General features: G+C 40.2%; 1 protein-coding gene across 2 annotated transcripts in view; it reads right to left on the minus strand.

Annotated features, from left to right (window-relative positions):
- The window catches only part of CHRDL1 (chordin like 1), a 448,603-nt gene extending 422,186 nt beyond the window's left edge, over window positions 1–26,417 (minus strand). The window contains exons 1-2 of one of the 2 annotated variants that reach the window (XM_052662912.1): window positions 26,380–26,417; window positions 22,655–22,814 (exon numbers count right to left, since the gene is read on the minus strand). In XM_052662912.1, coding sequence (XP_052518872.1) covers window positions 22,655–22,762 — 108 coding nt within the window. In that variant the 5' untranslated portion in view covers window positions 22,763–22,814; window positions 26,380–26,417. The remainder of the gene's footprint in view (window positions 1–22,654; window positions 22,815–26,379) is intronic. The other variant, XM_052662911.1, reaches the window with a different exon arrangement.
- Between the last annotated feature and the right edge of the window lie 448 nt (window positions 26,418–26,865).

The raw sequence follows: 26,865 nt of genomic DNA on the forward strand, positions 1-26,865 counted from the left end.
TTGAAACATGTGAGGTCTTGTGCAAACTGTTAAAGAGCAGAGTCTCTGTTTTCTACGGCCCTCAGTCTCTCCTGTATGCAAGCTTTGCTGACCTTCAAAGCTGGATGTTCTGGGCACTTGTCCTGCTGGGATAGAACCCCCAGGCTGGGGTGCCGACTGTGGGGCTTGGACCCTTCACTCCTTGGAGAGAACCTCTGCAATTTCGATTATTCTCTTGTTTGTGAGTCAGCTACCCAGGGATATGGGTCTTGACAACACTGTGTCCCAATTTTTCTTACCCATCTTATTGTGGTTCCTTTATATCTTTAGCTGTGGAAGATAATTTTTGCTAATCTTCAGGTTCTGGTGGCAGTGATGGCCTTTTTTTCATTTCTGAAATTAGTAATTTGTGCTTTCTTTTTTAGTTAATCTGACTAGAGGTTTATCTATTTTATTGATCTTTTCAAAGCACCAGACTTTGGTTTCATTGGTTTTTCTCTTTTGTTTTCCTGGTATAACTTTCATTGATTTCTACTTTAATTTTTTAAAATTTCTTTTCTTCTGCTTACTTTGGGTTTGATTTGCTCTTTTTTTTTTGTAGTTTCCTAAGGTGGAAGCTGAGACTATTGATATCAGGTCTTTTTTTCTAATACATTAATTCTATGCTATAAGTTTCCCTATAAGCACTGCTTAAAATTTTTATAAATTATATTTTTATTTTCATATAATCCAAAATGTGTTTAAACTTCACTTGAGACTTCTTTGGCTTATGTGCTATTTGGAAGTAGATTATTTAATCTCTAAATATTTTCATATTTTTACAGGTATCTTTCTGCTATTGTTATTTTGGTCTAATTCTACTATGTTCTGAGAGCATACTGATATAATTTATATTCTTCTAAGTTTCGTTAAGATCTGTTTTATGACCCATGAATGTGGTCCATCTTGGTGAATGTTCCATTGAGCTGGAGAAGAATGTGTATTCTTCCGTTGTTGGATGAAATACTCTGCAGATGACAATTAGATCCCATTGACTGATGGTGCGGTTCAGCTCAACTATACCATTATTAACTTTCTGCCTTCTGGATCTTTTGATTACTAATAGAGGGGTTTTAAACTTGGAAGAAAAGTTATGACCAACCTGGATAGCATATTGAAAAGCAGAGACATTACTTTGCCGACTAAGGTCCGTCTAGTCAAGGCTATGGTTTTTCCAGTGGTCATGTATGGATGTGAGAGTTGGACTGTGAAGAAAGCTGAGCACTGAAGAATCGATGCTTTTGAAGTGTGGTGCTGGAGAAGACTCTTGAGAATAGACTCCCTTGGACTGCAAGGAGATCCAACCAGTCCATTCTGAAGATCAGCCCTGGGATTTCTTTGGAGGGAATGATGCTGAAGCTGAAACTCCAGTACTTTGGCCACCTCATGTGAAGAGTTGACTCATTGGAAAAGACTCTGATGCTGGGAGGGATTGGGGGCAGGAGGAGAAGGGGATGACCGAGGATGAGATGCCTGGATGGCATCACCCACTCGATGGACGTGAGTCTGAGAGAACTCCGGGAGTTGGTGATGGACAGGGAGGCCTGGTGTGCTGCGATTCATGGGGTCGCAGAGTCGGACACAACTGAGCGACTGAACTGAACTGAACTGAAACTCTCTAATTAAAATAGTGGACTTGCCTGTATCTTCTTGCAGTACTATCCATTTTTACATCATGTATTTTGATGCTCTCTTAGGTATACATATAATTTTCCTTGCTCTGACGTCTGCTTTGTCTAAAACTAAAATACTTACTCCCACTTTCATCTGATTAGTGTGTTAGCATGTTATATTTTTCTCCATCCCTTTACTTTTAAAAATTTGTTTATTTTTAATTGAAGGATATTTTTTAGCATCCTTTTACTTTTAATCTATATGTATCTTTACATTTAAAGTGTGTAGATAACATATAGTTGGGTCTTTTATATATATATATATATAATTCACTTGGATAGTCTGTCTTTTAATTGGTGTATATAGACCATTCACATTTAAAGTGATTATTGATACAGCTGTATTAATACTGACAATATCTATAATTATTTTCTATTCATTTTCCTTGATTTTTTTAATGTGTATGTATTCCACTCTTCCTCTGCTTTCTATGGCTTTATTTGAGCATTTCTTCTTATTATATTTTCTCTCTTTCTTAGTATATCAATTATACTCATCTTTTTAATTAGTAGTAGTCATAGAGCTTACAATACACATTTACACAAATCTAAATCAACTTTCAAATAACACTATACTGCTTCACAGGCACTGCAAGTACTTTGTAGTAGAGTACATCCTTTATAAAATCACTGTCATTCATTTCACTTTTCCATAAACTATAATTATTCAGTACACTGTTGCTATTATTATTTTGAACAAACGTTATTCTGTTAGGTTAATAATAAGAAAAATAAAAGATTTCACTTTATCTTCATTTAGTCCTTCTTTAACACTCTTCCCTTCTTTATATAGATCTGAGTTTCTGACATTATTTTCATTTTTCTTAAAGAATTTATTTTAACATTTCTTGTGAGGCAAGTCAATTGGTGAAAAATTCCTTCAATTTCTGTTTGTCTGAGAAAATATTTCTCATTCACTTTTGAAGCATAGTTTTGCTGAATACAGAATTGTAGGTTGATGGATTTTTTTCTTTCAACAATTTAAGTGCTTCATTCCACTCTCTTACTGCTTGCATGGCTTCTGAAGAGAAATCATATGCAATTCTTATCCTCATTCCTCTATAGGTAATGTATTTTTCCTCTTTCAAGATCTCTTTGCCTTTGGTTTTCTGCAGTTTAAATATGATATGCCTAGGTATAAATTTTCTCACATGTATCCTGCTTTGTGTTCTCTGGGCTTCTTGGATTTGTGCTTTGGTGTTTGCTATTGCTTTTGGAAAATTCTCAGCCATTATTATTTCACTCTATTTCTTTTTCCTTTCTCTCATCTCCTTCTGTCATTCCTATTACATACATGTGACACTTTTTGTAATTTTCCCACAGTTCTTGAATATTCTATTGAATTTAATCACATTTTCAGTTTGGGACATTTCTCTTGGCATGTTTTATTTATTTATTTATTTATTTATTTATGGCTGTGCTAGGTCTTCGTTGCTGCCTGGGCTTTTTCCTAGTTGTGACAAGCAGGGAGCTACTCTTTGTTGCAATACGTGGTCTTCTCATTGCTGTGGCTTCTCTCGCTGCAGAGCACGGGCCCTAGGGCATGTGGGCTTCAGTAGCTGTGGCATATGAGCTCAGTAGCTGCGGTTTCCAGGCTCTGAACAGAGGCCCAATAGTTGTGACACATGGGCTTAGTTGCTTGCTCTGCAGCATTTTCCCAGATGCTGGGAAAAAAATCTGTGGGATTTTCCCAGATCAGGGATCAAACCTATGTCTCCTGGATCAGCAGGCAGATTCTTTACCACTGAGCCACCAGGGAAGCCTCTTGCCATATCTTTAGATGACTTATTCTTTCTTCAATCATGTCCAGTGTGCTGATGAGTTCATCAAAAGCATTCTTCATTTTTGTTACAGTGTTTTTGATTTCTCACATTTCCTTTTGATTTTTAATCTCTCTCTACATTGCCCATATATGCTTACATCTTGCCTCCTTTTTTCATTAGAGTTCTCAACACATTAATCTTATTTATTTTAAATTCCAAGTCTGATAATTTCAAAATATCTGCCATATCTGAGCCTGGTTCTGATGCGTGATTTGTCTCTTCAAATTGATTCTATTTTGCCTTTCATGCCCAGTAATTTTTTGTTGAAACTCAGACATGATGTACTGAGTAAAAGTAACTGAGGTAAATGGAGCGTTAGTGTGAGGTCTTATGTTAATCTATCTAGGAGTTAGGCTAGTTTTACTGTTTTTTGTAGCCATGGTGTCAGAGGCTAAAATCTGCCTAGTGTCTTTGTTTATCCTCTCCATTGTTATCCAGTTTCCCTAGATTCTTCTTCTTAAACAGTGTCTAAGGCTTGCAGGTCTTTCAATCTCCTGTTATTATACAGGATCTCAATTGATGTGTAGCAAATTGTAGGGGAAGGAGAAATGTTCTATAATCATATAATTAGCTCTCAGTTTTTAGTGATCCATGTCCCTGAGTTGTGACCTTCAAAAGCACTAATTAACTATGCTACCGCCCACCAGTGTAGGTGAGACAGGAAAGCTAGTAGAGCTGGGCATATATTCCTTCTTCCAGGGTGGTTCCATTCCACTGTAGCCCACCAGGCTCCTCTGTCCATGGAATTCTCCAGGAAAGAATACTGGAGTCGGTTGCCATTTCCTTCTCCAGGAGATCTTCCTGACCCAGGGATTGAATCCACATCTCTGGCATTGCAGGCAGACTCAAACTGACTGAGCCACCAGTGAAGACGTTCCAGGGTGGTTAGACCCTGATAAAACCCAAATTAGTTAGTCTAAGATAAAATCATTTCCCTTGGTTTTTCCAGTAGTCATGTATGGATGTGAGAGTTGGACTATAAAGAAAGCTGAGTGCCGAAGAATTGATGCTTTTGAACTGTGGTGTTGGAGAAGACTCTTGACTTGAACCTTGGACTGCAAGGAGATCCAACCAGTCCATCCTAAAGGAGATCGGTCCTGGGTGTTCATTGGAAGGGTTGATGTTGAAGCTGAAACTGCAATCCTTTGGCCACCTGATGTGAAGAGCTGACTCATTTGAAAAGACCCTGATGCTGGGAAAGATTGAGGGCAGGAGGAGACAGGGATGAGAGAGGATGAGATGGATGGATGGCATCACCGACTCAATGGACATGAGCTTGAATAAACTCTGGGAGTTGGTGATGGACAGGGAGGCCTGGCGTGCTGTGGTTCATGGGGTCGCAAAGAGTCAGACATGACTGAGCAACTGAACTGAACTGAACTGAACTGAGGCCAGGCCTTAGTTAATGAGAATAAAGAACTCTAGGCTTATTTAAAATGGTTACTTTCCCCCTCCTCTACCTATAACAATTATAAAATTTTCACCAAACCTGAGAACCTGGTGGGGATCCTAGAGGTAAAAACTCACAAAAAGGAGTTTTTCTCTCTCAAGCTAGAACATGCTCCTTCTCCAGCATTTAGTCGATTACCCGTTAAGTGCTCCAACCAGGATCCAGCAGTGGTGATTGTATTCGCCTGCTTTTCCAGTTTTCAAAGTAAAAACCACAAGGCAGTTTGCCCTGTGACCTCAATTTTCTGTGATTTTAAGAGGACTTGCTGATTTTCATTTTCTTAAGCCTTTGTTCTTGTGACAATAGGAGTGACATCTTCTAAGCGCTTAACATGTCAAGAAACTAGAAGCTCTTTCTAGTCTCTCTTCTGTGCATAAAGGTGTATAATGTTTTCTATTTATATAATTAACAACATATAACAAAATACATTTTATAAACTACCTCTAAAGTTAACACATTGTGTACATTTTTGTGCCATTAAATATTCTCCCTATACTACATGGCTAGTGACACGATTTTTCATTAACACAGTTGAAACATAATTTCTTCTTTTTTTTAATTATATAACTTTTTTGAAAAAATTTACTTTATTTTACTTTATAATACTCTACTGGTTTTGCCATACATCAATGTGAATCTCTCTTTTGCTGTCTCACATACAGGGTTCTCGTTACCATTTTTCTAAATTCCATATATATGTGTCAGTATACTGTATTGGTGTTTTTCTTTCTGGCTTACTTCACTCTGTATAATAGGCTCCAGTTTCATCCACCTCATTAGAACTGATTCAAATGTATTCTTTTTAATGGCTGAGTAATACTCCATTGTGTATATGTACCACTGCTTTCTTATCCATTCATCTGCTGATGGGCATCTAGGTTGCTTCCATGTCCTGGCTATTATAAACAGGGTTGCAGTGAACATTGGGGTACACGTGTCTCTTTCAATTCTGGTTTCCTCGGGGTGTATGCCCAGCAGTGGGATTGCTGGGTCATAAGGCAGTTCTATTTCAAGTTTTTTGAGGAATCTCCACACTGTTCTCCAAAGTGGCTGTACTAGTTTGCATTCCCACCAACAGTGTAAGAGGGTTCCCTTTTCTCCACAGCCCTCCAGCATTTAATGCTTGTAGACTTTTGGATCGCAGCCATTCTGACTAGTGTGAGATGGTACCTCATTGTGGTTTTGCATTTGCATTTGCATTTCTCTGATAATGAGTGATGTTGGGCATCTTTTCATGTGTTTGTTAGCCATCTGTATGTCTTCTTTGGAGAAATGTCTATTTAGTTCTTTGGCCCATTTTTTGATTGGGTCATTTCTTTTTCTGGAATTGACCTGCAGGAGTTGCTCGTATATTTTGAGATTAGTTCCTTGTCAGTTGCTTCATTTGTTATTATTTTCTCCCATTCCACAGGCTGTCTTTTCATCTTGCTTATAGTTTCCTTTGTTGTGCAGAAGCTTTTAATTTTAATTAGGTCCCATTTGTTTATTTTTGCTTTTATTTCCAGTATTCTGGGAGGTGGATCATAGAGGATCCTGCTGTGATTTATATTGGAGAGTGTTTTGCCTATGTTCTCCGCTAGGAGTTTTATAGTTTCTGGTCTTACGCTTAGATCTTTAATCCATTTTGAGTTTATTTTTGTATATGGTGTTAGAAAGTGTTCTAGTTTCATTCTTTTACAAGTGGTTGAACAGTTTCCCCAGCACCACTTGTTAAAGAGATTGTCTTTAATCCATTGTATATTCTCGCCTCCTTTGTCGAAGATAAGGTGTCCATAGGTGTGTGGATTTAGCTCTGGGCTTTCTATTTTGTTCCATTGATCTATATTTCTGTCTTTGTGCCAGTCCTATACTGTCTTGATGACTGTGGCTTTGTAGTAGAGCCTGAAGTCAGGCACGTTGATTCCTCCAGTTCCATTTTTCTTTCTCAAGATTCTTTTGGCTATTCCAGGTTTTTTGTATTTCCATACAAATTGCGGAATTATTTGTTCTACCTCTGTGAAAAATGCCGTTGATAGCTTGATAGGGATTGCATTGAATCTGTAGATTGCTTTGGGTAGTATACTCATTTTGACTATATTGATTCTTCTAATTCATGAACATGGTATATTTCTCCATCTATTAGTATCCTCTTTGATTTCTTTCACCAGTGTTTTATAATTTTCTATGTATAGGTCTTTAGTTTCGTTAGGTAGATGTATTCCTAAGTATTTTATTCTTTTCCTTGCAATGGTGAATGGAATTGTTTCCTTAATTTCTTTTCCTACTTTCTCATTATTAGTGTATAGGAATGCAAGGGATTTCTGTGTGTTGATTTTATATCCTGCCACTTTACTATATTCATTGATTAGCTCTAGTAATTTTCTGGTGGAATCTTTAGGGTTTTCTATGTAAAGGATCATGTCATCTGCAAACAGTGAGAGTTTTACTTTTTCTTTTCCAATTTGGATTCCTTTTATTTCTTTTCTGCTCTGATTGCTGTGGCCAAAACTTCCAGAACTATGTTGAATAGTAATGGTAAGAGTGGGCAGTCTTGTCTTGTTCTTGACTTTAGGGGAAATGCTTTCAAATTTTTCACCATTGAGGATAATGTTTGTTGTGGGTTTGTCATATATAGCTTTTATTATGTTGAGGTATGTTCATTCTATTCCTGCTTTCTGGAGAGTTTTTATCATAAATGGATGTTGAATTTTGTCAAAGCCTTTCTCTGCATCTATTGAGATAATCATATGGCTTTTATTTTTCAATTTGTTAATGTGGTGAATTACATTGATTTATTTGCAGATATTGAAGAAACTTTGCATCCCTGGGATAAAGCCCACTTGGTCGTTGTGTGTGATCTTTTTAATGTGTTGTTAGATTCTGATTGCTAGAATTTTGTTAAGGATTTTTGCATCTATGTTCATCAATGATATTGGCCTGTAGTCTTCTTTTTTTGTGGCATCTTTGTCAGGGTTTGGTATTAGGGTGATGGTGGCCTCATAGCATGAGTTTGGAAGTTTACCTTCCTCTGCAATTTTCTGGAAGAGTTAGCTCTGCTCTAAATTTTTGGTAGAATTCAGCTGTGAAGCCTTCTGGACCAACCAAAAGGCAAAGACTGGCTGAATGGATACAAAAACAAGACCCCTATATATGTTGTCTACAACAAGAGACCCAGCTCAAAACAAGGGACACATACAGACTGAAAGTGAAGGGCTGGAAAAAGATATTCCACGCAAATAGAGACCAAAAAAAGCAGGAGTAGCTATACTCATATCAGATGAAATAGACTTTAAAACAAAGGCTGTGAAAAGAGACAAAGAAGGACACTACATCATGATCAAAGGATCAATCCAAGATGAAGATATTACAATTATAAATATATAGACACCCAACATAGGAGCACCACAGTATGGAAGACAAATGCTAACAAGTATGAAAGGGGAAATTAACAATAACACAATAATAGTGGGAGACTTTAATACCCCACTCACACCTATGGATCGATCAACTAAACAGAAAATTAACAAAGAAACACAAACTTTAAATGATACAATAGACCAGTTAAACTTAAATGATATCTATAGGACATTTCACCCCAAAACAATGAATTTCACATTTTTCTCAAGTGCTCACGGAACCTTCTCCAGGATAGATCACATCCTGGGCCATGAAACATTATTTCTTAACCAATCCCTTATTTGAGGGTTCAAATTGTATCCTTTTCTTTGTTTTAAAAACATTCCTTGATAAATATCCTTGTATATAGGGGCTTCTCTGGCTGTCCAGTAGTTAAGACTCTGTGCTTCTACTGCAGGAGGCAGTAGAAGATTCATGGTCGAGGAACTAAGATCCCATATGCCTCTAGGTGTGGCCAAAAAATAAACAAAAAAAAATATCCTTGCATATACACTAATGTATGTAATACTGGTTATTGTCTAAATATAAATTCTTAGAGGTAGATTTATTGAGTCAAAGGTAATGAACGCTTTTAAATTTCCAATCTATATTGTCAAGCTGCTTTCCAGAAAAGCTGCACTAATTTACTTTCCAATTGCAGTGTGTGACAATGTCCAACACTGGATATTTTAATTGCTTAAAACTTCACAAATTTGGTGAGGGAAAATGGAAACAATATATATTTTTTTATCAGTAACTTTTAATTATTCCTTTTATGATATTACCATTATTATTGTTAATATTATTATATTAAGCTACATTCATTCTGGACTAAATGTAAGTGCTCAAGACCATTTATTGATTAAAAGAACTCAGAAAAATAAAAATTACTTTGTAGGCAAAAGTTGTATACTTTTCACCCAAGTCTCAGGAATACAATTTTATTGGTAAATACACAAATTTGACCTCTGCTCTACAGTGTTATAGAATGAAGTAGGAAATATTTTTAACAATCCCTGCATGTTTAATTGAAGAGAGACAAATCATGAATTTCCCAAAATAAACATAAATGAAGCACCTTTTGCAAACTTCCACATACTGGTGAGAAGAGAATGTTTCTCTAAAATAAATTTGATAAATTCATAATCTTTAAAACACCTAAGTTATTTGCATTTCATATAAACAACTTCCCTAGACATTTCAGAAAAATCTGAGTATACGCTTTGAAGCAAATTCATGAAGGAGGCTATTTAGGTTGTATTATTAGGCTGGCATAAATTGCCTTCCTCGTATGGTTCTTCAATTGCTAATACTTGGATGGAGGTAAGCTGGAAATTACTTTGTTCATTTAAATTCACATTGCAAAGTAAGATGGAACCTGTGTATTACGTATTTGATTCGGGATTATTTTGCCAGAAATAATCAGCTCACTCAGAGGCTGACATGAGATCTACCTACTTAAAATATGAAACTGGATGAACTTTCATTATTAGCAATGTAATCTGCATGATTGGGTGATTTATTCCTTTCTGGATGATAAAGAGATGGGATAATAAATGATAAGGACCCACCCCTGAAAGACTAAGCAAGCACCAAAATAAGGCAAGCTATCAAAATGTGGGATTCATGTGCATTTACATATTTTTAACTCATTTCCAAATTGCTAAGATTCTAACTTACAGGCAAGTCAATTTCCAAAGGAACGGTATGCACCAATGCCACAAGGAGGGTATTCTTTATCTACAGCTGTTAAGCAAGTTGCTATCACCTTTCTAAAAATCTTTAAGATAGATTTCTTCACAGAAACTCTTAAATGGATCCTTTCAATATATCTGAGCTCACCACTATTCATGACAACCACAGATGATCCAAATAACTTGTTTCAGCCAACAGATTCTGTTTGCCCCAAATTCAGCCTCTAGACAGAGTATTGTTAGACAATGTGTGAAACTGATTGATTTGAATTTGGCTGCTCCAAATGTGGCTCAAAGCTAAGGAGGTAGAAGATAAAGGTAAAAAGAGGCCAAGAAACCAGGTCCTGAAGAACACTGATCCAGATGAGCATGATGATAACAGCATTAAGAAAAATAACAACAAAATTTGTTGAACATGTCTTATAAGCTAAGGGTTTTACACCCATGAATTCAATAAATTCTTACCACAACCCTACAAGCTAGATCCCATTATGAGCCCCATTTTAGAGAGGAGGAATCTGAGGCACAGGGAGGTTTGGTAACTTGCCTAAGTTGACATGAGTAGTCAAAGTATGGAGCTGGGATTCAAATCTAAGAAGGCTGGCCTCAGAACCAAGGACTGAAACCACTGTAGCACGTTGCCTGTCCTGCTACATGAGTGTAAAGTGTATGTCACCCACTTTTAGAACTTAAAAAATAAAGGGCTTCCACACATTCTTGCCTAACTTTTTCTCAAACCACCCTTCCCACCCTACCTGGAAACACAGCTTTGCTCACCTTTTAAAGAATCAGGTGTTGTCTGTAGCGAAGCCAAGTCATACTCAAATGACTATAGGAAATGAAACAACTGGAAGACTTCATTTGCATTTTTTGGTATTTATCTCAAGGACAAATTATAGAGTATGAAATAGTGCCTATGCTTCCAAGAGCTATGAAATAGAGTTGGGAAGAGAAGAGTAACCCAGCTAAAAGTTCTTTTTCATTCTCTTTATACCCATCAGTATTTTTCTCACAATACATGGCATCTACCTCACATTACAATACTAGGTCAGGTTCTAAGTTGCTTCAGTCACGTCCGACTCTGTGCGACCCCGTGGACTGTATCCCGCCAGGCTCCACTGTCCATGGGATTCTCCAGGCAAGAATACTGGAGTGGGTTGCCATGCTCTCCTCCAGGGGATCTCCCTGACCCAGGGATTGAACCTATGTCTCTTATGTCTCCTGCATTGGCAGGCAGGTAGGTTCTTTACCACTAGCGCCATACAAGTGTCTTACAAACTATGCATCTTGAGGATGAAAACATCTTACTCAAAAACTAACTATGCATCAAAACCTGACCATAAATGTAAACATAGTGGTCTTCATCAAGTACTCTGGTCCTATTACCTCAGCAACATGGGATTTGGTTCATTATGCTCCAAAGAGAAATCCACAAATTCCTGGAAGGAGCAAATTCAGGAACTGAAGGCAGAGAAAAGGAGCTAAACAGTAATATCACTCGTGCTATAAAACAACACTTCTGCAATTACTGACACTGATTTCAACTACATAGCAAAAGTAAACACCATAATCTTTCTTAAAAAAAACTATAATCTTTAAGACATGTTTTACCATGGTTGTCCAAGATTGGGCGCTTAGCCAAATTACAGCTGATTTTTCCTTGAGTAGATGAAACAATGCTTAATTTTCAGAAACTATGACAAAGTTCATTTCAGCACATTCTTGTAAGTCTAAACTTTAAAAAAACTTTCATGAGTGACACAGCAACATTGACCACACCTCAAGTTCCAGTATATCATCTTGGACAAGAAGCACAAGTGAGTTCATTTTATTGCAACAGTGAAACCTCACCAACTTGAGGGAGATGCAGGCAAGCAAAGTAAACTTATCACTTGCCAGTACCTGAGTGATACCATCTGGAGACTTCAAGTGCTCAGTCTCTCAGTCATGTCCAACTCTTTGTGACTCCATGGACTGTAGCCTGCCGAGTTCCTTTGTCCATGAGATATCCCAGGCAAGAATACTGCAGTGGGTTGCCATATTCCATCTCCAAGGAATCTTCCCAACCCAGGGATTGAATCCTTGTCTCCTGTGGTTCCTGTACTGGCAGATTCTTTACCACTGAGCCACCTGGGAAGTCTAGAGACTCCATGACTTCCCATTGACTCATGATTTCTGTTGAGTAGAACTTGGTCCCAAGGGAATTTCAATGAACATTTGAGATGGACCTCAACCTGTATCATCATAGCTATTTTTCAAATGGGTTCATGTGGCCCTAATTAAAAATGGTAATCCCTGCTACTTTAAGGGCCCCTGTTAACAGAAACGATGACAAAAAGTAAACAACAAAGATGTGCTTCTATGCCACCAATGTTTTCCCCAACCATTACTGTCTAGCACCCGGCACCAGGTCAAAAGTTCAATAACTTCATCACCAGTCTAAACGCAAGAAAACATTCTCATGAACAGTTTTCTATAAGAGCTATTACTGTAGACACATCATCATGTTAAGTACTACAATAATATTTATTTTACTATAACACATACAGTCAGTGGAAAGGGAGAGATGAATCTTTGCTGTTCATTATATGAGAGGACAAATCAAGTAAACAAATTCCTTTTTGAGTATTTTTTTAAAGGCTACTATAATAGTCAAGGAAAAAATTAAAAGCCTAAGCACTTCTCTTCTGACATCTATCTAACTTGAAGCAGGATGAAGGGCATGATGTAGCAGTCACTACAGAAAAAAGAATGTCCTATTTCTCTGGAAATTGGGTTTCTAGAACTGAAGTCTCACTCAGAATTCCTCAGGGCTTTAAGACTTCATTTTCAGGTTATTGAAGCCAGTGAAAGTGGAAAGCCAAGAAAAACCCAAGTCCTTCACTTTTGAGTATATAGCTTATTTCTCTTTATCTGGTAGTTAATTATCTTATTCCTACTTGTTGGATCATTTGTCCAAAATTAACTCAATATATGTTGAGTGGCCTATGCACAGCCTGGGCTTCCCACTACCTGCCTTTTCTACTAGCTTCTCTACTAGCAGGTGGGCAAACTCAATGAGAAGAAAAGGTCCATATTTTGAAGAGGTTTGAGAGTTGAGCAAGGCGACATCATTGGATAAGTTGAGAAATGAAGATTTTCCATGAAATTTCAATTCATTGTGCCCTTCTATCTCCCATTAACATGGATAACTGAGACTTGATGGTATTCTCAAGGCCATGGGAGATACTTTTACAGAAAGGCTGCTCAACTGGTGAAACCTGATCTGAATAATTTTTCTGGCTAAAATCATCTCTTACTTGTCATCTGGCATAGGACTTTGGGCAAAAAACTCAAAGCTCTTGTCTGAGAAAAACAAACTGTTCTTTCTATCAGCACCTCAGCTGCACAAATCTCTGCTAAAGGAGGTTTACTATTTGGTCAAGAATTTAAGTTGTGCTCTTGAACTTTTCACAACAGAATCAACTTTGTGTGCCCTACAAGTGGTATCTCACATATCCAGTTTTCACTTCAGACAACATAAGCTAAATCCCCACTGCAGGTGCACTTTAGAGAATCCATGATAAATCAGTTCTTCATTTAAAAAAAATTTTAATAGGAGGATAATTGCTTTACAATGCTGTGTTGATTTTTGCCATTTGCCAATGTGAATCACCCATAAATATACATACATCCCCTCCTCTTGAGCCTCCCTCACAACCCTCTAAGTTGTCACAGAGCACTGGGTTGAGCTCCACATGTTACACAGCAACTTCCAACTAGCTAGCTTATTTTATATATGGTAATATATATATTTCAACAGTATTTTATCAATGCATTCAACCCTCTCCTTCCCCTGCTGTGTCCACAAGTATGTTCTGTAAGTCTGCGTCTCTATTCCTGCCCTGCAAATAGGATAATCAGTACTATATAGTAGATTTTATACATATGCATTAATATGTGATATTTCTTTTTCTATTTCTGACTTACTTCACTCTGTGTAACAGGCTCTAGGTTCATCCACCTCACTAGAACTGAATCAAGCTTGCTCCTTTTTATGTCTGAGTAATATTCCATTGTACATATGTACCACAACTTCTTTATCCATTCATCTAGGAATGTACATCTGTCAATGTACATCTAGGTTGATTCCATGTCCTGGCCATTGTAAATAGTGCTGCAATGAACACTGGGGTACATGTGTCTTTTTGAATTATGGCTCATGTAGCTCAATATCAGAAAAACAAACAACCCAATCAAAAAGTGGGCAGAAGACTTAAACACATACTTCACCAAAGAAGACACCCAGATAGCCAATAAACACATGGAAAAATGCTTAACACTGCTCATTATTAGAGAAATGCAAATCAAAACTACAGTGATGTATCATCTCACTCCAATCAGAATGGCCATCATAAAAAAAAATCTATAAACAATAAATGCTGCAGAGGATGTGGAGGAAAGGGAGCCCTCCTGTACTGTTAGTGGTAATGTAAACTGGCACAGCCACTATGGAGAACAGTATAGAGATTCTTCTCAAAACATTAGGCATAAACTACCATATGACCCAGTAATCCCACTACTGGGCACATACCCTGCCTGAGTGCTTCATTTTTATAAAATAATATATATGTGTTGTTGTTGTCATTTAGCTGCTAAGTCACGTCCACTCTTTTGTGACCCCCATAGACTGTAGCCCGCCAGGCTCCTCTATCCATGCGATTTCCCAGGCAAGAATACTGGAGTGGGTTGCTATTTCTTTTTCCAGGGGATCTTCCCAACCCAGGGATCGAACCTGGGTCTCTGGCATTGCAGGCAGATTCTTTACCATCTGAGCCACCATGGAGGCCCACATGTGTGTGTGTGTGTGTGTGTGTGTGTAGTTGCATAGAAAAAAAGACTCTAAGTCTATATACCAATTAACTATGATTAACATAAATGTTGAGATTACCAATGACTTTTGTTTCTCTAATACTTTTATTTTCTTCTGAATGTTGATAAATGACATCTATTTTTAAATAGAAAAAAATTACTTTGATGCAAACTTTGCTTAGGGCATCTGATAATTGACAATGCAGTCTACAAGACATATTAAACAACCATATGTATAAAATTTCCATGTTCTAGCCTTCAATTAGCTTATATCATTCAAAGTTAAACTATCTGGACTACATTAACTTAGCACTTATAAAAAAACTTATATTGAGATATGATTTAATGTTTGCCCTATTCCTTTACAGAGGGTTAATAGAGAAATGCCAAATATGATTCTTCTATGAAACCAAGATTACAATTGGTGTCTTTGTACCACCCAAAATGTACTTTATGCAAACATCCCATCATTAATACCATTTGACTAAATAGGAGGTAGATGAAATTGTCCATTTCTCTTGCCAACCAATGGAAAGCTTTTCTTTTTTCTTTTCAGGAAGCATACATCAACTTAGAAATGTGAATACTGTGATGTACCCACCTTTGTGCATGCTCAGTCACTCAATTGTATCTGACTCTCTGAGACAAGATGAACTGTAGCCCACCAGGACCCTCTGTCCATGGAATTTTCCAGGCAAGAACACTGGAGTGGATTGCCATTTCCTTCTCTAAGGCATCTTCCTGACCCAGGGATGGAACCTACATCTCTTGCACAGCCTGCATTGACAGGTGGATTCTTTACCACTGAGCCACCTGGGAAGCCCCATGATACCAAATCAGGCGTTAAAAATATCTGCCCATTCTACTTTGGTCAGATGGCCTCCATTTTTTGTTTCAGCTTTTAAAAAGTTATCTTGCAACTATTCTTTCCTATATGCTGTGATGTGCTGGGCTTAGTCACTCAGCGGTGTCCGACTCTTTGTGACCCCATGGACTGTTGCCTGCCAGGTGCCTTTGTCCATGGGGATTCTCCAGGCAAGAATATTGGAGTAGGTTCCCATGCCCTCCTCCAGGGGATCTTCCCAACCCAGGGATTGAATCCAGGTCTCTCACACTGCAGGTGGATTCTTTCCCATCTGAGTCAACAGGGAAGCCCAAGAATACTGGAGTTTGTAGCCTATCATTTCCCCAGGGGATCTTCCTGACCCAGGAATCAAACCAGGGTCTCCTGCATTGCAGGTGGGTTCCTTACCAGCTGATCTACCAGGGAATCCCATTCTTTCATATAGAACCTATATCTAATCTTTTTAGAAGTAGCAGGCTATAAATCTTAAATGAGTAAAACACTTTTTGCAAAGACCTTGTGACAACGATAAAAGTCCAGGTGTGGTCCAAATATCTAAAGACAGAGCCTTGGTTTCCCTGATGGCTCAGACACTAACGAATGTGCCTGCAGTTCAGGAGACAGGTTCAATCCCTGGGTCAGAAGATCCCCTGGAGGTGGAAATGGCAACCCACTCCAGTATTCTTGCCTGGAGAATCCCATGGACAGAAGAGCCTGGTAGACTACAGTCTATGGGGTAGCAAAGAGTTGGACATGACTGAGTGACTAACACTTTCACCTTCATTTATCTGGTTTCCCTTGCCCTCCCCCCTGCACAACCCCTTAGTCTCCTATCCTTTAGTTTGCTGTCCAGAAGGGAAGAATTCCTCTCAGAGAGTAGAGAATCTTTAGTTCAGAGAGAGCATGAATAACCCAACCAACACCACACAGTGAGCAATAGAACTGACCAGAAGCCAGGTCTCCTGACTTAGAGCACAGTTCACTCTCCATTAGACTATGAAGGCATTCCAATCCTCCTGATAAGTCAGGGAAATCTAAGAATCATAGACATAAAGGCACATATTTTTAACCTTCCTCACAAATTTCCTCTGGCTTAGCTTATTTAGGTTCCAGAATAACTTTAGTCCTAGACTCTATCTTTTAACTCCCAAAGAGTATACTGCCTGTCTTTGGAATTCTGAGTACAAAGTTCTTTATTCATTTACTCAGATCATCTCACATGTTGAGTGGCTGCCATGTGCAAAGCTGTGCATGCCATGCTAAGTCACTTCAGTTGTGTCCAACTCTTTGGGACCCCATGGACTGTATTCCGTCAGGATCCTCTGTCCATGGGATTCACCAGGGAAGAATACAGGAGTAGGTTGCTCTTTCCTTCTCCACATGTGCAAAGCACTGGGCTTCTATTCAAGAGAAGGCACTGGCTTCCTCAAAGAACTGCTAGACACAAACTGGTGTTGTGAACAGAACAGCGGATCTGGAGACCGGGGTTTTCATTCTGGTGCTGCCCTGGATTTGCTGTCCAGCTTTGTACAAAGTCACTTGACCCCACTCAGTTTCAAGTTTCACATCTGAAAATTAAGGTGATAATATCATTTGGCCTGTAAGAGAGTTACTCTAATTGCTCTGTGTGCATATGTTAGTCACTCAGTCGTGTCCGACCCTGCAACCCCATGGACTGTAGCCTGCCAGGTTCCCCTGTCCATGGAATTCTCCAAGCAAGAATACTGCAGTGGGTTGACATTCCCTTCTCCAAGGAATCTTCCTTACCCGAGGATCAAACCCGGGTCTCCTGCCCTAGAGGCAGATTCTTTACTGTCTGAGCCACCAGGGAAGCTACCACTCATTAAAAACCATGTGCCAGCCACTGTCACAAAGCCCTCTGTGTGCACGATATCATCAAGTCTTTAGATGACCATGTTTACGATCAATACACTATTACTTCCCCTACTGTACTGATAAGAGCACTAAAGCTGGAGAGATTAAGCAATATTCCCAAAGTAAGTAAGAAAGCCGTGGATCTGGGGTTTGGATCAAAGCGGACTCCAGAGTTTCTATAGCCAACACCACTGGTCCCTCCCAACATAAAAAATAATTAATATACCTTGAAAGGCATTAAGCTAATTTTAAAGCATTCTCATTTACTCTACTTCTACCTATCTGAACTTCTAAGATGTGACTAGGTCTATTCTTCTGCTCATTTCTTTGCCTTGTCAAATAATCAGCTCAAATGTCCAAGTGATAACCTGGAGGTGGAGTACTCAAGCCCTTCTGGTTGACTTTCACAATAAAGAGGCTCTGGGTAGGCTCCATAAGACTATGCTTCCTGTGTCTCAAAATTTCACTATCTTCTTCCTTGTCTTCAATCTTTTGGGGACTCATCCTTCCTGGGAAGTTCAGAGGCCCATTTTCAGCCAGATACAAATGTTAGAAGCTTTTCTCCAAAGCAGAAAAATGAGTGAGAATCTAGTCCCTTGGAAGATCCAGCTAACCCACCTTATAAAGCAGGCACAGAAGCCATGAAATGAACCAACCATTTCTCTCCCAAGGACTTTTGCCAGCCTTGGCACAGGCTGGTTCATTTGAAGTATCTAATTAAATATTCTTAACAACTCAATTCTTCCACCTCACTTTGATCAATAGTTCATAACCTAAGTCAGATGTGCCAAAAGAGGCAAACTCTTCAGCTCATTTTGTCCTATATTTGCATGAATATTATACACTGAATGTTACGCTTCTTTGAACTTCAAAAGAACTTCCTGGCCTCTTTTGACTACAACTTTAACAATTGAGCATAATGGAGTTACAGAAAGATATTTTCCCAGCTGAAGATCTCCAACCTCGCTGCTTTTGGACAGTAACAAACTTTCATATAAGCCATAAATGGCTCATTCATCCACTGTGATGGCACTGTCCATAGTTCCTGGGTTCCTGAGCTGGTTTTCCCTCCTGTGAGAGCAAGGTAACTCTGGCTAATTAGCTACTAGCAAGTGGCAGCACCCACTTCCACTTTTCCTTGTGCAAATAGCTTTCTGCTATGAAAGCATTTCCTCCAGACCTCCTCAGATTCTACACCAGTTGAGTGAGTGTCTTTGACCATAATAGCATCGCCCTTCGTTCCATCCTGATGCCTAAAATGGGAGAGCAAACAGGCTACAGAGCATCTGCCTTGACCAACATGCTTATACTCAAACCAGCCCATGAATGAGAAAAAACCTTGGCTTCCTTGGGTAAAACAGTACCAGGCAGCAAGCAGCGGACATGAAACTCTATGATCCTTACACATTTCTTGAAGTTTTTTTGTTATTTTTTCCCCTCATTTTGCTTCTTCCAGTCCCATACCTACTCTTCTCTAGAACTCAACAGCACAATATGGGAATCCTGATTTCCTTTTACTTCAAAGGACTTTTTCCTGTTGTCAAAGTAATATTTGCCAATTGTGAAATCTTTGGAATAAATAGAAGTATAAAAATGAACAAAAATAACAGTCATGAAACTACTACCCAGAGATAAAAAATTAGTTCCCTCTTGCACACCATGTGTGTGCCTGCATGCTCGGTTGTGTCTGACTCTTTGCGACCCCATCGACTGCAGTCTGCCAGGCTGGCTCCTCTGTCCATGGGATTTTCCAGGCAAGAATACTGGAATGGGGTTTCCATGCCCTTCTCCAGGGGATATTCCCGACCCAGGGATCGAACCTTTTTCTCCTTCATTGGCAGGTGGGTTCTTTACCATTGAGCCACCTGGGAAGCCCCACTGCACACCAAGCATGAATATAAATTTCACATAGAAGAGAGAACTATGGGTAAAACCCCAAATTATGGAAGCAGTAGATAAAAGTATAAGCACATGGAGTAGGAAAGATCTTCCTAGGAATAAGAAGAAATCCACAAGCCATAAAGGAAATAAATGACAGATCTGACTACACAAAATTTTAAAACTTCTATATGGGAAAATATGGCTTATACAAAGTTTGAATGAAATGGCAGGCTGGGAAAACAATATGTGAAATACAAAAGGTTAATAACAACATTTGAAATAACAAAATGTTAATAAATAAGCTTTTGCAAATCAATAAGACAAGCAACCCAACTGAAAAAGAGCCAATTCACTGGAGAAATACAATTGAATTAGAAGTAATTGAAAGTATACTCCATTAACAGGAAAATCTCACAGCACAACTGAAACATGATTTCCTCTAGCAAACTGGCCCATGAATAGAGTGATTAATAATACTTTTAGTGAAGGAATTAGAAATGGACATGCATACATATACGGTGGAAATATAAACTGATACTTTTTCTGGAAGGACAATTTGACAGTTTTTGCCAAGATTAAAACTGAACCTACACTTTGACTTGACAATTATTCACAAATACTTGCTTAAGTGCTTTCAGGGATTCATTAATGGCTTACTTATAGTAATAACAAAAACTGGAAACAATCTAACTATCTACAAATAGGGACTATCTAAACAAACCATAGCACACTCATATAGCTGGGTACTATGTAGGCATTAGAATGAATATGGTACTGTTACACCAAAATGTTCTGACATGGAAGGATGTCCTGGACACACTGCTGAATAAAGCAAGTTATAAGGAAGCAAGTTATATATATATAATATCCAGTTTTCATTAAAAAAAATCCCTATAGATATGTATGTTTTGATAACACAGAGAGATAACAGCATGGAAGAAACAGAAAACTATTATTAATAGAATAATAGAAAACTATTATTAATAGTAACAGTCATCCCTGAGGTATGGGAATGGGAGTTGAGAAAAACAGGTTCTTTATGAAGTTCAGATACTTTCACATCATTTTGTATAGTGAGTAGTATTCATTTCATAATTTAGGAAATTTCAAAATAAGCTAATATATGCATTTTCCAGGGCTATCACTTTCAATAAGGAGTGTTTGGTAGCATGAGAGTACATTACAAGGATCACTTATGCAACCATTTCCTACTGCTTCTAATGTCTTGTAGAGCTACAATATACATCTCGGTGCATGCAGTGTGTCTATGTGTGTGTGTGAGTGTGTATGTGTGCCAAGGCAACATACCTAAGGCATAGACTTGTAGAGTTTCCTTTTAGTAGAGATAACTTTGCACATATCTTTGAGACAGTTAGCTTGGGTCAGGCCCCAAAGAATGATGCTGAGGGCTCATTTAGGGAATGACGATGACCTAAGCCTCATTATCTGACTATAAGCTGGAAACACTAGCCCAGAACTGGTCCCTTAGGCCATCTGTTACCTAATCATTTTGACACCAGTTGAATATCCAAAGGGCTTGGGACAGACTCACAGGCAGTAGGAAATGTTAGAGAGTGATAGTCTGGGGTCTGTCAATCATTTTTCAATCACATTATTTTTGGTTTGTCAATTAAGCTCTAATTGTCTATTTCTATGGACAATACTACTCAATTCTTCATTAATATGGAAGGCTTCCCAGAGAAGATGGTCTCCTAAGAGTTGCAAGCTTCCCCATGCTGCCACAAGGCCATAAGGGAAGTTTCTCCCTAAGAAACAAAGGAGTTTCAAGTCCAGCTGCTTGTGAGCTTAGCTGAGAATGGACTGGACTTTTCTCTCACATCCACTGAAACCAAGGCAAACTTCTGGAAGCCGAGGGTTCTGAGGTGGATTACGTATTCAAGCAGGAGAAGAAGGTCGGTTGAAGACTACAAGAGAAGAGGCTGATTTAAGCTCTCTTGCTCCTACTGTGTCCTGCTCAAACTTCCGTTTTTGTGTCTCGATCATATGAGAGATCACCATGGATCACTCATGTTTAAAAGCCTAATCAAAAGCCCCATTTCTCTCAGGAAGGAGACTCATTTTACTATGAAAACCACAGTGAAGCAGAAAGACAGGTAACAGATTCAGCACTGTTCTCCCTAACAGAGAGCCTCATGTCCAATATATTTAACTTAAGCTGATAAAGGAGATACGTGTTGAAGTGATGGGCTTCAGATGCTGTTTCAGCTCCTACCAGGCATATTTACACAGTTCCTTCTCATGAATAAGTTCAGTGGAGCAGAGAATGCCCCGTCTTGGACCAGTTCCACTTTGTGCTTCTTTTGATGCAGCCAAAAAGGGGAACTAGAGAGAGGGCTTTTCCTTCAAATGCAGAGCCAGGGTCCACCTTGGAGGTGGCTGCAAATGGCCCAAAGAAGGCGAGGCTCACAGTGGGCGAAGGCAGGCAGACAGCTCCTAACAAGAGCAGAGATGTCAATGGTTATTCATAAATCTCCCAAATGTGGCTGCAAGGAGGGTTAATTACCCCCCTTTGCCTGCCACTCAGCTTTCTCCAATGTGTCAGCCCATGACACGGATCGCTGACTTTCTAGAAATACTCCCTGGATTTGCAGGAATGTTCCGTTCAACAAATGGCATCCAATTTGCTCACGGTCCCTGGAATCTCAATTTCCTCAAAGGATTTTTCATCTCAATCCAGTTCGTGTGAAGGTTTTTTCCTTCTTCGTTTTTTGGCAGAAGGGAAAAGACAGAGCCTGCTTTACTTTTTTTTTTTCTTTTTCTTTTCTGTGCTATTCTTTATCATAAAGTGAAAACCTTTCCAGAGGAGTCTGAAATATGGGAAAAAATCCAGCTCATCTGTCAGATATTTCTAGAATTACATAAAATGGAATGAGATTTGTACAATTTAGAACAGGAAATGGAAAATAACTAATGTGTCATGTGTTCTATGAGATGAAAACTATATGATAATCAGAAAAACAGCCCCAAATTCATCGGCCTGATTCAAAGCTCTCCTTCTTTTATCAACGCACACATAAAGCAGTAACATTCACTTTCTTAGATCTGTGGCAGGGCCACATTTGGGCTAACTCACAATCTCTTCAGATTATAAGCATATTCTCAAAGAAATGACAAGAAAGTATCTTGTTTTTTTAAAACTCAAGACACTTATGTTTTACTTGCTCTGTTCTGCTTCCTTCTAGGAAAAGAAAGAACAGCAACAAGGAGAAGATGTATCTCATGCCTCCCATGCCTCCCATCTTCCACTTTTTTCTCATTCCGGCCAGTGCAAAAGGCAGCTTGAAACTTTCAGGGCCCAGTGTACTCAAGCTGGTGGGAAGCAAGCAGACAAAAAGACTTAGAACAGATCTACTGGAACTGATGGAGACCTCTTATCTCAGGCTTCTAACCTACTGGGGGGTGGGAAGGGCTGGGGGAATTTACATAAGTGTAATAAGCACTGTTATCCTGCAAAGAAAGAGAACTTGCCTCTCCTGCCTCGCAAAGACTGTGGGGGAAAATTTAAGTGGACAAACATACATTCCTATCCAACACTAAGGCTAAATCCTTACAGGCAAGTCATAGGAAAGAAAAAATATATTTTGAAATCCTCATTTCTAAGGGAATTAAAGTTGATTTCTCAAGAGAGTTTCTTTGGGAGAAAAGGGAAACTGGGGTTTTAAAACCGGCCATTTTGGCAAACAAGATAAAAATAATAGGCAGTGACCCAAACAATTTCTGAAATGAAAGTCAACTGATCTTAGCTTCAAGAATACCATTATTTTTAATCCTTCAAGGATGGGGCAAGCGTTGTTCAGTGTTTCGCCTGCGTCTCTTATGAGATCTATAAGGATTTTCAGTGTGGCTACTTATGTTGGAAAAGAGAAGTGACTAGCAAATGGATGTGATGTAAGCACCTGAATGGTTCAGACATATTCCTCTCACATGAAGTCCCCTGTGAAATGGAAATTTTAAATGGACCATTTAAGGAATATTGGGCAAACTTAAGTAGGGAATATGTTCACATTGCATCACCATGCAGAAGACCACCCCCAAAGCACCTACCATTCTTAAAAATAGGAGAACTGTATTTCCAGTCTCAGGAGTGGAAAGCTTTCTGAGGCTTAGAACACAGAAGGTTTGCTATAGATTATATCCAGCCACAGGTCATTTCCATCGACTTTAGAGCTGGCAAAACTCTTCCAATGGGGGATTTGAAAATATTTAAATAATTCAAGAAACACCATATTTCAGTCTGGGATTAACATTGGATGGGAAGTGAGTTCAACAATCTTTTCAGCAGGTCCAACCTAAATATTGAGTATAGAGAGCTGGATGGAATACAAGATGATCATTCTGGAGAACTGAATTGTCTTTGGGCCATGATGTGAATGCCACCACTCTTACTTTAAATATTATGAAGTTGGCCAGATAATTTAAAATCCATGGTTTCAAATTAACAGTATGTCACAAAAGCAGAACTGGTCACAGAGAATAATTTATGCTATCAGCCAGGATTGGCAGCACTGGTTTGCCTCTCTACCTCCTTTCTGTTCCTTAAACGACAACTAAATTTTCCTGGGACATGTTCATAGCTTTCAAAAGACCTGGGTTCTAATGACGAGATCCCTTCTGGGAGCTTCTGGCCCTCCTTCAATCACTCAGAATGTCCAGCTCTGTCCTCTGAGTTACCAGGTTCCCTCAAAGCAAATCATTTCCATGAACAGCTTTAACACAGCAACTCACCCCAGTGAGGTTCTTCCCGAGCCTTCTTTAATAACCTTATCCTCCAAGCCTTCAAAGGAGAAAGATTTTTTTTAAACCACTGAAATCCAATTTATCATAATCACATATGGCTCTCAGGGGGGATTTTTGAAGCCGTGGTTTTTGGGTCTCCCCATGCAAGAACCAACTGGATTGTTTTTCTTGTACAATGGTTGGGTGATTTGGTGAACAGTAGCATTGCCTCATAACTCAAGCTGGCAAGAAAACGGCTCTTAGGTTTTGGTTTTTGTTTTGTTTTGTTTTTTGCTTTTCTTGGGTCTCAACTAATGGTATGAGCAAAGAGAAAAGTTGGTGACTAGAGAGCAATTAATCTCTTTTGGCGTTCCTGTCATCTGTGTGGCCTCCCTGGCTGGGATGAAGAACATCAGAAAATGAATCTCTTTATAAATAATCACTTTTGATTTACAAGATCCTGAAGTCCTGCCTTTATGTTCTGTATGGAGCTATAAACCTAGAAGAGTTCCCTCCCCAGGTCTCTGTTCAATTTCTCTTTATCCCTTTAACTTTTTCTTTTTGGGGGAGGAGAACGGTTCAAGACATTTGTTGGGGCTGCGGCAATAAACACGAGTGAGCATTGCTCAGCAAACATGCCGACTCTTACACTTGCAAAGAGCCAAACTGTCCTTAATTTTTCAAATTATACTTTGACCCAGTTAACTGGAGTTATTTCGGCATTAACTCTCTGTCTGCTTCACACAGGCTGTTGTGCCATTGAACTTGCACTGGCTCTTTTACAGGTTACTTAGAAATGTAGCCATTGACATATGTGGGGGAAAGCCAGGCCCCAACAAGAAAACAACAAAGAAAATAAAAATTCTGAGACCAATGCTGCCGAGCTGGGGAGGCTGAGTGGGCTTTACAGGAGTCTAAGAAACACGTAAGACCCTAAAGAAATGTACCCATTAAGGTGCCTTCGTGAAACAAGCATTCCCCAAGTTCATCTGCAACGAGCGAGGGGACCAAGGGCTCCTTGCCTGGCTGTGACTGCAAGGGATCTGGGCGGCCAAGTGTCAAGGCTCTGTCCGTTCTCAGAAGAGGTCTCCTGGGTAGAATAGAATCAGAGACATTCCCAAAGGAGGGCTAAAGGATGGGCAGCTCAGCCAGCTCTTCATGCCCCACAGTGTTCCTTTAATCCTTCCTAGAGGCTTCAATACCCTTGTAATCTTACATTCACTATTGTCTGTGGGACAGCCCCCAGGGTAACAATTCTCTTTTGGACAAACAGTAAGAAGACACTGGAGTCGCAGGCCAGAGTCCATCAGCTAAAATCCTCTCCCCAGTCTACCACCCAACAAGAAAAACTCCATTCACTGGCAGTGGGCTGGCCCTGAAAAATGGCAGCTTCAGGCCAGGGTGTCTCTGGTCTGAGTTGAGATGCCTCCATCTCTGCTCTGAGGGGCAAACAATGCCTGGAGTTTGGTTTGCAAAACACCGTGCTATCTATCATTTCCTTTTGATTCCCCACAACAACTCCACCTTCAAAATGGGCATCCTGGAGCCCAGAGAACTCAACTGCCCATTCTCATAAAGTTAGTGGCAGGGCCGGCAGGAACTAGAAGGCAGGCTTTCCAGGCCCTGAGTTCTGGCAATACCGCGTTGCACCCCGAGCTTAGCGGCTCCAACTCTGACCCCAGTGGTCCGGGCCAGAAAATGAGGCAGATGTCCACAAGGAGGACAGAGGAGCCTCCAGCCCCTTCTGCTCTGTTTCGTTAACTTGAGTATGTCAGAAGCACCTACTGGTCCAGGGCACTTGGGCTAGCAAGCAAAAAAGACTCAGGCGATCACTAAGGGGACCGCAGAACCTGTTAGATGGCTACCCAAGGGGCCTCCCCGCAGCTCCAGAGCCTGGAACTACGCAGGACAAGCGGGAGTAGCGAGTTCGAATCTGGAGGGAGCCAACACCACCCCCCACCAACCCACCCACCCACCTACCTTGGTGCAGCGCCCTGGGCCTCACCTCCAGCCGGGCGGGCCGCGGGCAGCTGGAGCAGGGAGTCGGCCGGGGTGGCAGGTTCAGGGAAGTCTGGGATGCCCTGGGGGAAGACGGCCCACCTGTGCAAAGGCTGGAAAGGAAGAGAGGGAAAGCAGGCGCCTGGCACCGCTCACTGACCTGGCCACCGGCCTCCTCCGTGGTCCACGCGTGCAGCCGCTCCGAGCTCCCCGAGGCGCTCCTCCGAGGTCTGGGATTCGCAGGTTGTGGCGAGAGCTAGAGTGCGTGCGAGGGGGGAGGGGGGACTCGAAAGTGGGTGGGAGGAAAAACATCACCGCCCTCACACCACGAGGGAGCAGCGGTTCTCTCGGATCCGGGCGGCAGAGCCAAGGCGCGGGTGCGGCGGCCCGGGGCCACCTGCCCGCCCGCCGCCCGCTCCCCACTTGGCCCGCGAGGCCGGCGGCTCGGCGCGGGCGGGAAGTCCGCGACCACGCAGCCGCTGCAAGCCCGCACCCCCTCGCCTCCCCGACACCGCCGCTTTCTCCCCTATCCCCCGACCCGAAAGTTAAGAAATCGGGAGAAAGTGTGAGGCTCAGCCGGCGACTTTCCCATCACGCAGCGCCCCCACCCCCCCGCTCCTCTGGCTAAGCCAGCGTTGAGGTCTTA

Source organism: Budorcas taxicolor, chromosome X (assembly GCF_023091745.1).
Source record: "Budorcas taxicolor isolate Tak-1 chromosome X, Takin1.1, whole genome shotgun sequence".
Lineage (NCBI taxonomy): Eukaryota > Metazoa > Chordata > Mammalia > Artiodactyla > Bovidae > Budorcas > Budorcas taxicolor.